The sequence below is a fragment of the Protomyctophum bolini genome (genome assembly GCF_963924005.1).
Source record: "Protomyctophum bolini genome assembly, chromosome: 10".
Classification (NCBI taxonomy): domain Eukaryota; kingdom Metazoa; phylum Chordata; class Actinopteri; order Myctophiformes; family Myctophidae; genus Protomyctophum; species Protomyctophum bolini.
Genome location: NC_137871.1, coordinates 10,343,805 through 10,357,542, shown reverse-complemented (window position 1 = coordinate 10,357,542; position 13,738 = coordinate 10,343,805). Strand labels below are relative to the sequence as shown.

At 41.5% G+C, this 13,738-nt stretch overlaps 1 protein-coding gene across 2 annotated transcripts in view; it reads right to left on the bottom strand.

The window, feature by feature from the left end:
• Nucleotides 1–11,521: 11,521 nt before the first annotated feature.
• The window catches only part of gabrb2a (gamma-aminobutyric acid type A receptor subunit beta2a), a gene marked incomplete at its 5' end in the record, with an annotated part of 57,007 nt that continues 54,790 nt past the window's right edge, over nucleotides 11,522–13,738 (bottom strand). For both annotated transcript variants that reach the window (XM_080773979.1, XM_080773980.1), the window contains one exon: nucleotides 11,522–12,324. In XM_080773979.1, the coding sequence (XP_080630105.1) occupies nucleotides 11,953–12,324 (372 nt within the window). In that variant the 3' untranslated portion in view covers nucleotides 11,522–11,952. The remainder of the gene's footprint in view (nucleotides 12,325–13,738) is intronic.

Sequence of the window (13,738 nt, the reverse complement as noted above, 5' to 3'; positions counted from 1 at the left end):
AAGACAGTTAGAGAGAGATGTTTTTTTATAGTACACAAAGAGAGAAGGATCGAGAGAGACTATATCGACGGTAGACTCCCCTTATCGGGAAGATCTATTTTACCCAGCAACAGTGAGTCTGTCCTTCCCCTTCAAGTCTTGTGGGTTCAAAAAAGTTACTCTTCTACTTTTCTTTAGGTCTAGGGAGAAAGTATGTATATTTCTCCAATCTTACTGCTGACCGTTTGAATCCGAACGACACATGTTTTGCCTTAAATTATGTCTTCCAAATGTCACACTAATCAACTGAGAAACTAGTTGTGACTTCTGAGCGTTAAGACCGCATTTAACACAGAATAACTGATGTAATTGGTACCCTAATCAACTGAGAAATTAGAGAGAGAACTGTATTTACTGATATTGCTTTCAGAATAAACTGAGATATTCTGAAACTTAGATCTTACTGATGTAATTGGCACCTTAATCAACTGAGAAATTAATGGTGCGTTGTATTGAATAAGACAATACTGGGCTTAGTAAACAATACTGGTATGGCTTTCAAAATAAACTGAGATATAGTGAAAGATGGATGTGAAGAAACTGAGATATTCACCCCACGAGTAATGCCGTACTTTTCTGCGTGCACATCGGCTTAGCTACTTGCCGCTAATCAACTGAGAGACTAGTCGCACAGTCACAGAAATTGCCAAAAGAGAGAAAAGTGAGAACCACAGAGAAAATGAAAACCGGTTTATCTGTGACATCGAGTAGCGCTACAGGAAGTCAACAGTCCACCAGCTCGCGAAATGGAAGTATTGGTACTTAAAACAGGATATGGTTTTTCTTCTCCTTTTTTATTTTATTTTACATAAAATAATAGAATAATAATATTTATATTTGTACTTCTCGTAACCGTTCTTCAACCGTGCGCATATCACCTTTATATGGAGGGAGGATACATATGAAGAGACACATGTATGCATATACACAGTTTATAGGGAGGGAGAGCACATCTCCGAACGACCAAGGATAAGAGAGTAAAGTACAAAAAAAAATAGAATAATAATCACTATTATAATAGGGAACTTGTTTTAACTAATTGAGTGAGATATCAAGACTAACTGTGACATCTGCTTTTTTTTGTTCTAGGTGATAAGTTGGTGTTAGTACTATGGACTATAGCACCTGAATTGTCAACATAAAGAAAAATAAATAAATTCAAAATTCAAATTCCAAATGAAATTAAAATTAAAATGAAAATTAAAAAATTAAGATAAAATTCAAAATTCAAATTCAAAATTCAACTTAAAAATTAAAATTGAAAAAATTAAAATTAAAATTAAAATTAATTTAAATAAATAAATTAATAATACTGGGAAGTTAACCTAACTTAAAAATGAAATATTAAATGTTATTTAGTTGTATTTTGGTAGAATGGAGGCTATACTTGAGAAATGGTGGAATCGGAGTCTGACAGTAATTGTCGTCACGATCCTATATTTCTTAATAATGTAATATTAAATGTAGAAATTAGTGGAGAGTTGTAACCAAATGTAAAGTGAAATGTTCCTCACTCACGCACACGCACACATGCAAACACAGAGAGAGAGAGAGACCCAAAACAGGCCCATACAGACACAAACATACATGAAGGAGATGGAGGGGCTCTCTGTTGAAATAGGATAAAGTGAAATTTGTACTAAGGCCATTAAAAATGTATGAAATGAAGTAAAAACTGTAAAAATACCAAAATTTAAATTTGCGTTTAGGCTCCCTGACTATCATTTGGAAATATGAAAAATGTACTCTTTGGCTCCATGACCAAAAGTCAGGATATTAGATTGGCTTTACCTAAAACACTTCTAAAGTTATGAAACAAGATGGCGTTGCACACAGTCACGAAGGAAAGCTCGTATGAGCCAGGCTCACAGACAGAGTGAGCGGATTCCTCTCACACACACGCATGCACACACACCTTAACACTACCGGGAGTGAAATGGGAGATTCGTAAATGAAAACATACAGCAGGGGTGGATTCACACACACACACGTGCACACACACGCACGCACACTAAGACTGTATCTGGGATACATAACAAAGTAAGCACGCACGCACATGCACACACAAACATTAGGGACATTCAAAAATGGAGAAATGTTTTGAACTGTATTCTAAAAAGTTTATCTGGGAAAGAAATATAACGTCTCAGCGTCAATGATATCGGGATGAGAGAAATAATTTGAACCTAATTATTACAGGATGAAAGTATTGAATGGTCAACGGTCGTATGATAAGTTAAAAATCCCTGTTGGTGTTCAGTAGGGAAAGCTCGTATGAGACAGGACCAGACATAGACGAACAGGAGCAGGACAGAGAGTGAGAGGGAAAACTCATATGAGACAAGGCCGCGTAGCGTGTACACGCTCACACAGAGGAGAGGAGACAGAGTCTCTCCCACTCAAATACCACTGATAAGAAGAGCCCCCTCTAAAATAGAGAGTGTCTTAGACCAAGTGAAAGTGAATAGCAGAGAAAAAGGCAAAATGTATCTTTAAAAATGGGAATTAAATAGTCAAATCTAATAATGGCATCATTAATCTTATATTGTTTTGGGATGTTAAAAATTGAATGAATTAATTAGTGCTAAGCACTGGGAAAAGCGTGTGAATGAACGCCAGTCAGTTTATGGACCGTTATAAGGTAGAAAATTCACCCTTGCTTCGCTCGCTCCGTGTCGACTCAGAGTAGAAAGCAAGAATAAATAAAATAATACATATATACATTTCCCGCACACAATGAAGCGATCGTTCTAAACCGAGTGCTGGAAAGTCTATATATGTAGTTATGGTCCACAAACTGACAATTCTAAAAACAATTTATGACATGAGACAGAAAGAACTCTAAATAATTCCGCTACTTTGTCTGAAGTTGATAAACAACTAAAAATGAATGCCTCGCTGCTCAAGGTGTTATCAGGGGAAGAATTATAATGACAGTATAATCTATTTAAGCTAAAGGTAGACAGAGAAAGACATCAAGCATTGATTTACTTAACTTGTATAGAAACCGGAGCAGACAATCATTGTCCGTAGGAAGAAGGACCCAACAGCAGAGAGACAGCCGGGGTTGTTGCAGGTTTGGGTCTGTGGAGGATCGTCCGACCATGGACAAGCCGAGCTTGTCAAGCCCCATGGGTCGATCGCTCGTCCACAGATCCGTGGAGAGGTCCATGAAGTGTTCACTACTGTAGAGCCGTGAGCCGTTCATGGACCCCAAAATAAAAAATCGCTTGTCCGTCGAAATCTGATGACATACCATTCCGATACAATGGCGAACACTGATCAAAAGGAAACCCCATGCTCAAAAAAAATTGCTTGTCTGATCTCTTCCTTGTGTGTGTCAAGTGAATTTGAGGGAGTTTTAGGGAGTGAATCTACAGGACTGAGTTTTGTTTTCTTTTTCAGAGCAGCTAATATAAGGGAACTGATTCTTTGCCTTTAGGAGGAGTATAAGCTTAATCAAATAAATTAGGCTTTATACTCGTTAAAGGACGGCAAGATTGGACCAAATTTGATGGGAATATTTCCACCATTATACTTGAAAGGACTGTATTAAAATAAAGACTATGATAAATAAGGAAAAGCTTCGATAGCAGAGAGCTAGAAGCTCCGGAACACCGGAACTGTATAAATACTTTTGGAAGTAATCTAATTACAATAAATACTCTTCACTGGAATAGAAGCAGAAGGCTGGTAACTTTACAGAAATGGTTATAAAAACCTTTTGAACTATAATGAGTAAAAGTCAGAGTATTACAGAGTTAACCAAAATACCTTAGAATGAATTTGACAGACACAAGGAAGACAATTTCAGACAAGCAGAGCTAGGAGGGGGTTCAATCAGATATATTCATATTCACCATTGTATCGGGAGAGAAGAAGGCATGTAATCCGGACAGCGTTTCCACAAGGATCTCTGACCATGTCCAAATTGAACATGGTTAATATAGCATACCGTAATCAATACACCGGAAAATGTGTTGAACAACAAGGTCAATAAACATATTTGTTTACAAATGGACAGATAATGCAAGACGTCACGAATATTGCATACAGGAACTATCTCACGGGGCAGAGATAGTCCGGACATGCAATATCAGTTAGTGGAACCGGGGGACAGGGCATAGCGCCTTGCTGGCAAGATGGCAGCGGTCTGAATATTCGTCAATAGGGGCTTAAGTGGATATAAGAAGTGATAAAATGGTTGATGTCACCTTTCCCTGGTTGGTGATGGTTGATGACGTGTTTTTTCCCGTCCATATGGCGTACAGCCATGGGCACAAATGGGTGGGGGACGGGCAGGGCCGGCCCTCCCATCAGGCAAGTCAGGCAATAGCCTGGGGCATCAGGAGGGGACGGGGGCAGCAGAGCCGAGTCACAGATACTTTCGCTTTCAAGCGCTGCGCGCAGCAAAACAGCTGAGCTGACGCTGTTGCTGTGGCTGTGGCTGTTCTGCTCTGCTGCCTGCCCCCCCACCCCTGCTACTAAATCCAGCCAGCCAGGGGTGGGGGGTGTGGCCGGTGGAATGCCCCCTCCCCCGCCCCCAGCCTAACCTACAGCCAAACGGCATGGTGCACTGATGGGGAATATAAACAAATAAAGTACTGTGTTGTCCACTCGTCGTGGTGTTTTTTTTGTTGGTGTTGTGATGTCCAAGAGGCCAAACCAACCCTCTGGTCATCAGGGAAGAAAGAAAAAAATGGTATGAATGTATGAATGAAGGTATGAATGTGATTACTAAACAGTGAATCATGAATAAACTGTCTAGTTATTTGAGCTAAACAAGTAGCAACAAGCTAGCTGCTACTGCATGTTGTGTTGTCATTGTCACTTGTCAGACTTGCAGCTATTAGCTAGCTTATTTAGTTGAGAATGAGTAAATATATGGGCATATAATGTCAAATAAGTTAATTTGATAATTTCCCAAGAGCCCAACTTTATTTGTCCCCCTGAGGGCAAATGGTTTTGTTTACTTTTAGCCAGTAAGCAAAGCCAGCCCATTGTTTCAATTTCAATCTCAACAAATTGTACACTCAAAGTTAGTAACTTTGAATTTAAATTAGTCCTGTAAGGGTTCATTTGGTGGTTGGTTTAATTATTATATATATTTTTTACAGTGATTAAAATTATATGCTATGATACTGATATTATTTTTTAGAATTGAGAGAGGATCACAATAGAGAACCATTTTGTGGAACACTCCTATTTAATACTACCACCAATTTATAATCTGTTCAGTACATATTACATTTGTATTATTTAAATATTTATCAGGAAATATCTAGCCTGGGGCAGTATTTTAGTCAGGGCCGGCCCTGGGGACGGGGGTAGCGTGGTGGCACTGGTCCAACCTCTCTTTAGTCCGACCCCAAACCCTAACCATAGCCCCACGTTTTGGGGGTTTGTGGATGAATTCACGACCAGCAATAAGGCTTTGTAATCAAAGCATTTATTAAAAAAACGTATACAACTAGTAACTACTGGCAGAAACTAAGCAGTCCAAAAATGCAAAAACAAAAAGGTACAAGCAAATTGCTTCAAAGCATAGTCCAGGAACGTATGAATGTATATGATCCGACAAGTTGTGGGTGTGCAATGAGTCCAGTCTTATAGGTGGTGGGTTGATTGCAGTAGTGTTCAGTTCACAGGTTTGTAATGGGCTGGGTTGATGAGAGTGGAACCAGGTGTGTAACTGGGACTGAAGTGTGGAATGGGTTGAGGGAGTGGCCGAAGTGGAATTACACGACTCAAACCATGACATCTATAGCGTTCAGTGGCATTTGAGCCGCTGCGTACAGGGGCATGTGGTCTTCACAACACGTCACAGCACGACAAGACGTCATGTGACCGAGCTGCAACGTGTTGTTTCCAGTCCATACGGCGTGCAGAGGGGCGCGTCATGATGTCATGTGCTCTTGATGTGTGAGTTGTAACAGATTTGCCCTCTCACTGACCAGGCTTTTCTGTTGGCTGGCAGTTCAACTGCAGTACTGCAGTGGCACAGCTGTGAGCCTCCATGGCGCACGCTTGCACGCACGCACACACACACACACACACACACACACACACACACACACACACACACACACACACACACACACACCCTAAAAAAAATAGAGCAAAGGTCTGAATCCCTAATTAGTCCAGTGACACGAAAACATTACAAAGTGGAAATTTCCACTTTAATGCTTAAGCATCTGCACCCCCACCCCCATACTCCCCATGCCCTTTTGGAAAAGTGAGAGACATGCAGCAGCTGTCTATTAATACTGTTCTGAGACAATATGTAACAGCTAGAGGTTGTACATTTTTTTTGTCGCCGTTGGGCAGAAACCTTGTATCTCTAAAGTTTAGTGTTTTTCGCACATTACTGCCCTACTTCTGCCCTACACACTGGTGGTGTGGTTAGGTGAGTACGCAAATGCAGGACAGCAAGGCAGACAGACTTCAAAACCCCAAATTGGGTGATTTCATACAAAATAACAGGGAAACGTCATATTCACAAAATAACACCAAACATGATGGGGTGCCTGCTGGCTTAGTGGTCCAGGCGCATGCCACATATAGGCTCTGGCTCGTGTTCGAGTCCCGTTCATGACGACCTTCGCTGCATGACATGTCTCTCCCCTTCTCCCTCTTTCTAGGCCATATTGTGAGGTCCCTTTTCGTTCAGTTTCGTTCCCACGTCATGGGCACTACTCATTCAATGCATTTTTGCATAGATAATACCCTGCTGGACTTTGGGTTAAAAGTTCTACTCATAATATCCTGCAGTATTTTGTCACAGCCCAGAAATGTATATAACCAAAAAAACGAAAATCTTGTGTTGCTGTTTTTGCTTGTGTAACCAGGTAGACCTGTTACTATGGCAGCATCAGCCCCTAGCTTGCTGTAAGGTTGGCGTACCTGTACCGTACCTGTTGTACTACAACAGTACCGTTGGCTGATACATTTAGGAAAGCCATAATGCCTTCAAACGCTTGTCCTCCTCAGGTACGCCAACCTTACAGCAAGCTAGGGGATCCCAAATGAAAGCAGCCCAGCCCCAGCCCTTTTAAACCTGTCTGCCAATAAACCCCACGCTTAATTTGAAACAAGGAGCACCTGGCTGATGCTGCCATATAGTAACAGGTCTACCTGGTTACACCTACAACGCCTCCAGGCCATTATGATCTACCAGGCGAATTGCAGACTTTGCCACAGGGGGGGCTCAGATATATGAGTATTTGACCCATCAAGAAAGATAGAGCTTGCAGGGAAAACTCTGACGTGGTCTTATCGGGTGCAACTGGTGAGGGGCCAGGGCTGCAGGGTGCTCCATCGGGACCAGCTCACCAGCACCAAAGCCTAGTGGTCATTAGTATAGAATATGTGCAGGTATTATTGAATAGGCCGTTTTGAATTCTGTTCTCGATACTCAGATTAACAACTACTGGTCTTTCTTGACTATATTATTCTTGTAAAACAGTCAAAGCCATGTATTTAGTATAGCTCTTCATGTTCTTCAGAAGGGGATATTGACATCCAAATCCCATTGACATCCAGATACTGTACATGTTTCTTTATTATAGTTGGATTAGAGTGAAGATCGGTAAGGAGGTTTTAAGAGTCTCCAGCTCTATTCTATTCTGTCACATAAAAAACTCCCCATACATGGGGAAAGCCCCCATATATTGTGCCCACGACTTGTGACATCACTATGACATACCATATATTGTGCCCAGGTCTCGTGACATCACTATGACATCATCAGGGATATTAAGCCCATACCTTAGTTCAATATCAGATCAACTGTTCTGACATTCCATTATGTTGATCCTTCCCCATCCATCCTTCCTCTTCGATGTCTCCCTTTTGACTGATACCTGTGCATTTAAACAGCCGGCGAGCCGAGTTCTCAACAGGCCAGAAAATTAAGGCCCTACCTGGGCCCTAATCAAACCCTGTCAAGACACTGCCCCCACTGCCACCCTTAGATGTTCTGACATTCCATATGTTGATCTGACCTGCATCACACCCCGTACACCCAAGATACGCTCCATATATGGCCAGTGCACGCAACCTCGCTCAGGCATCTTACTGGTATTACATTATAATGTGGTAAGTTTACTATGTTACATTCAAATTGAAGGTACATTTGCGTTACAAAACAAAATTGCAAGTTCTGCCTTGCCTACAATTTGTTCTACAACTTTGGCGGGCAACTATCAAGCATTAACTGCATATGAGATGCAGTAATATAACAAACACTCTTACTAAGCATTAACAATTCAGCATTTCTTTTTTTTAACATTAAATATTGACACGCATTCAGTACATTCACGCAACACTGATCATATCAGCAAGGGAGGGTGATGGGGCCGATTCATTGCAGTTTGTCTGTCGCTTTATATGAAAGAATCGAAGGTCCTTCCTCTCTCTCTGCCACCCCCACCTCTCTCACTCGCTCACTTTTTCCTCTTCCCATCTTTCATTCAGGGGTCCTCTGGCCCCTTGGGCCGGTGAGTCCAGAGAATGCCTGCATGTATACAAAGCTTTCTGCCTTAATGTCCCCTGAGGCAGAGACTGACACTGCATGGCTTCCATCCCAGCCCACCCCATCACAGCTCCGGACCACCACCACCACCACCAGACCACCATGTTCTTGTTCCTGTGTCTCCCCATCCATTATGCAGTGGCCGCAGTCTTCACCTCACCCGTTTCTTCACACATTCACTTGATCGCCTGCTCACTCACTCACTCAGTCACTTACTTGTTTAGTGTGGTCACTCTCTCATTCACTTACTGTGTCACTTGCTGTGTCACCCCCAGGGAAAAGCTTCAATACTCATGAATGGACATGAAAGCCCCTCCTCCAAACCACACACACACACACACACACACACACACACACACACACACACACACAGCCCAGTTTCTTTTTTTTATCAATGACCGCCAACATAAGCACATAACACAAAACCACCGTCCATATATTTTGTAAATGAAGTGATAAGCTGAGTTGAGCTTTAATTAATTTTAGATACATCTTCATAATTGCTGACAATCATTACACAAGATATTTACAAGTCAATATGAAATATTACAACTGGAATTTACAGGAACTTTGTACAAAATATGCCCCGCTTTGACACCTCAGTAGCAGGGTAGTAGTGTAAAGTCATTTCTGGAGAAGAAAAACAAAAACATTGACCCAAAAGTCCGGAAGTGCTTTTGAGTTGGCCAGTAGATGCTTTTTAGAGTCCATTAAAAATTAAACAAAAGGGAGAACTCGAACTCCAAACAGTATAGGGTCAGCAAAATTGTAAATCATGTTCTTTTCCCTCAGAGAACATTTTTTTGTTTGTTGTTTTCTTTTGAAATGTAATGGAACATTTGACCTGTTAGTTAACTGCAAAAACAACAATAGAGACCCGTAGAATAAATCCATAATATTTACACATACTGTATCATGAATATTGATTTATAAAAATGGTACTCGTTTCTTTTTTTTAAAACATGAAGTAACCGTATCTACAGTTTTCTGAAACAGAACCCTATAGTCACAATGAAACGCATGGAACATCTATCATTCAGTTCTACTGTTAATGGTGATTGTGGATTATCATATTTATGCAGCAACGTTCTTTGCAATGAAAGGGCTTGGACTCGACCCATCCGTCATCAATGGGTTCCTCCAACAGGCATTAAAGCCATTATATTCTGCTCACACTATGGCAGTCAATGAGTCAATGATTAAAGGTTCTCATCTTTTAAAAAAACCAAAAAAGACAATGAAAACCTGGGCTTTGTGATGACTCGATGAGGACACGATTCTGTCAGGGTGCAACGAGAGCAGAACTTACATTTTAAGCGGAAGCATAATTAATTGGCTGTTCACGGTGAATGTTCGCCCCAAATAGGAATGCTAGGCTTTAATGTACACACGGGGCGAGAACAACCACCCATGGGAGTTGTATTGATGATGTGCAGACCCTGAGCATGAAAGTTGTGTTGTGATTGGTCGAAAAAGACAGCTTCCGGGGGAAGTACATACAACGGATGTCCCACCCCCCACAGACACGTTCTAACCAAAGATGGTTTATTTAGGAAGATACAGTAGTCCATCCCAATTGGAGCCACTGACTATAGAGGCAACAATTGGCCTCCTAAGTGGGAAAATCTTGCGGGCGTCCTATGTTTACTGGTGCTAGATCCCGCGAGAGTGTGTTGCTGGGACAGAGAAAGGTTGATAATTAAGTAGATCTTCTCCTGATTTGTCTCTCTGAAAAACAGCCATTTTAGTATGAACATCGTAAGAATAGTGTGGCTTGTTATGATCGGGTCCGTCCAAGTTCAGTGACAAATTTGACAATGGAGCTATAAGGAATGGTTCAGAAGCTGTGTTCACGTTCGCTCTTCCATTGGAACGAATTAGACTCCAACCTTCTTCCCATCTCCTAAAAAGGCATCCGCCCACTTTCACGCAGATACGGAAAGTAACCCGGCTATTTCCGTCTTGGTTCTAAACTTAGGTCATTAGCAGGCTTTTCCTCGTAAGATGAGAAAAGCCTGGTAGTGAGGTTTGGGTTCATGTGATTAAAAACTCCACAAAAATGGAAGCTCTCTCTGTATCCCAACACTAGCACCACTAAGGACCCATATAATAGGGATGTCCCTAGAAAATAGTGCCCCCTGCTGACCACCCTTTGTCCTCCAGTGGAAGTGCCCATGCATCTCCAGGGGCCCCCAAGGTAATACGCCTGCAAGCCACAGGTTTTCAAGGTGGGGGCGGCAAGGGGACACTCAGGGGGACAATTGGAAAATAAACTGAAAGAAATTAAATACCTACTTCAATATATATACATATATATATTGAAGATATATATATATATATCTGATATATATCTGATATATGATATATATATATATATATATATATATATATATATATATATATAAAATGTGTCATTTTCATTCAAATTCAATTCATAAAATTATTGTGCCAGTTGAACCACTTTCAACCTGGCATCCCTATTTTGGTCAAGTCATTAACGTTAAGATGTTTAAAAACATTTCAAACAGCAAAACAGTGCAACATGTTGTGAGCTTGTAGATCATCTATTTTTCTTTCTTTCTTCTCTCTCTCACACCTTTCTTTTTAAGCCATTTCTCAATAGGGGACCACAGCCATTGGCCATGTGGCTATTTGGGGGTTCATGGCATGGAAATGCCATGAACCCTATGATGACTACATGAAGATCTGCAGCATGGCCACAGCAGCGTTTGCTATAGGCAGATGAAACCTCAGCTAGTAAAAGTAAAATCTTTGAGCTCATTATTATGACTGAGATGCAAATGAAATCAAACATAAGCATGCTTTGTTTTTTAAAGAATGTTTTCTTTTTTTGATATACAGTAATTATAGGAAAATAGTCTGTCAAGGATGACTCCTTTGAAATCATCTATAAAGCTTCCCTGGATGCAGTAAGCTCGGCTACGAAGTAAATAGATATTACTAAACAAAACAAATCTTTTAAAGTATATGCAAACACAAGCATAAATATTTGATCCACAGAGATTAAGCTACGAATGACAAATATTAGTGATATATTGAAATTCTGGAACCAGGCACCATGTCTGTCTTAAAATCTCACTCCTTCGTTCGTTACGTTATAGCGTGAGTCAGTCATTAAGGTGTTCCCCCCAATCCGAAAAGAGTCACTGCTGACGTGAGGTGTTGGTGTCCCGCAGTCCCTCCAAAAGTCCTTACGTTTTCTTAAAATTGACCTGCAAACAAATTTGGTGCACTGCATCTCTCATTCCTCCCCCATCTCTCCCTCTCACCCCCCCCCCCCCCCCCCCCGTAAATCGTCCTCCTCCGTTCTTCGCTTCGCTGTTGAGATGGCCACTGGCAGGCCGCACCGTCTCGCCTTAATGCACGTAGTAGAGCCAGTAAACCACGTTGAAGAAGGAGAAGACCGTGGGGAAGATCATCCGGGACCACTTGTCGATAGAGTTCACGTCGGACAGGTCCGGGATGTTCACCTTGAGCTGCGAGGCCCGCCTCCGTAGGCGCGACTTCTTCTGGGCGTGGCGCTCCAGGGCGCACTGGCCATAGTTCTGCCGGGCCATGGCGGCCCGGCGGTACTGCAGCGTGGAGCTGTCGTAGGCCAGCATGGTGTTGCTGCGGGGGTCCCCGGGAGCGCCCCCGAGACCCCGGGACAGGTCCCCGGGGCCGCCCCCTCCTCCCATCTCGTTCTTCATCTCCAGGGTGCTGAACAGGATGTTGTCGTCGGGGGTCATCTGTGTTGTCGAGGAACGGAGAAAGAGGTGTTAGAAGAAGTGACGGCGGGGGAGACGATCTTATGTTTAAAATAGTGGTTCTCAAAGGCTTTTCACGTCTAGGACCCCAGAAAATAAATCGATACGTATTAAGCACACCAATGATTCGCTATGCAACTCCCCATTGGGAGTTGCAAGGAGTTGCATTGGTGTGGTTGACCTAAAAAATGGTTTGTTGCAAGGAGTTGCGACTAGTTGCATTTGTGTTGTTTAGACTGTCCTCCAGTTTGAAAAGTTTTGTGCCGTTTTTCTTTTTACGTTTCGATATTTTTTACAATTTGGCAACTGTGACATCATCATCATACAGAATGTTAGTTCTTCCTGGACTACATAGCCCGTGTTTCCTGTAGTTCTATTCAGCCTGGCCTCTCCAGCTGATGCCAATCACCTGGTTAAGATACTGCTCTCTAAGGTGTCAGTGACCTTGTCTAACAGCACCTCCACAGTGAAGGGCACCATGACCAACCACAATACCTAATGCAGGTTAAAACAACTAAAGAAATTCAAAACAGAAGCCAAAAATAAATGTTTGACTTGAACTGCAGGAAACATGGGCTGTAGTCTATTCATTGTAGTCCAAGAAGAACTCACATTCTGGACGATGATGTCACAAGTCGTGCAAAATCGGCCTTTAACAATTTTCAAAAACTTCAAAAATGGCATACAAGCTCACAATGTGGTCTTGTATATCTACTAAAATATACATTAGGGCTTTAAGTGTTTAACTGTTCCTCATTTTACTGGGATCACTTGGAGGACTCCTGGTGGTCCCTGGACCACAGTTTGAGAACCACAGGTTTAAAACATACAAAACGCTCTAGCATGCATATTTCTAACATAGACTTATGATACTGTCGTTATCAACTTATCAAAGAATAACTTAAATACAGTAATAGTGATGTGCCAACAGAAATCATAACAAATGAGACAAACTGTGCTACTTAGAGCACAGTAAATTGAGTTCAAATGAATTATAGCATTACTATATTGAAAACCATCAGTCAATATCTAATAACTATAGGGCTGCAACTATTGATTACGTTTCGATTCATCGAATAACTGAAAAGCACGTTTTTCAAAAGTGCATGTTTTAATGTCCACGAAACCATTAACTACTTACAAAGGCCACTTTTGTACTTGCTATATACTCGCTTATAAAATGCTGTACAGCAACAACAAAAATAGCTGATCTACAATCTCACAACAGGTCGCAATGTGCCCCGTCGTAACTTTGTAGACCTGCTATTTTCACTTTGCTTTTAAGAGTTTCAGCTATAATGACATGGCCAAAATAGAAAATAGGCATTGATTATGAATCGATTATTTTACTGAATGATCGATTATCGATATATATATTTTTATAATCGATTAAATC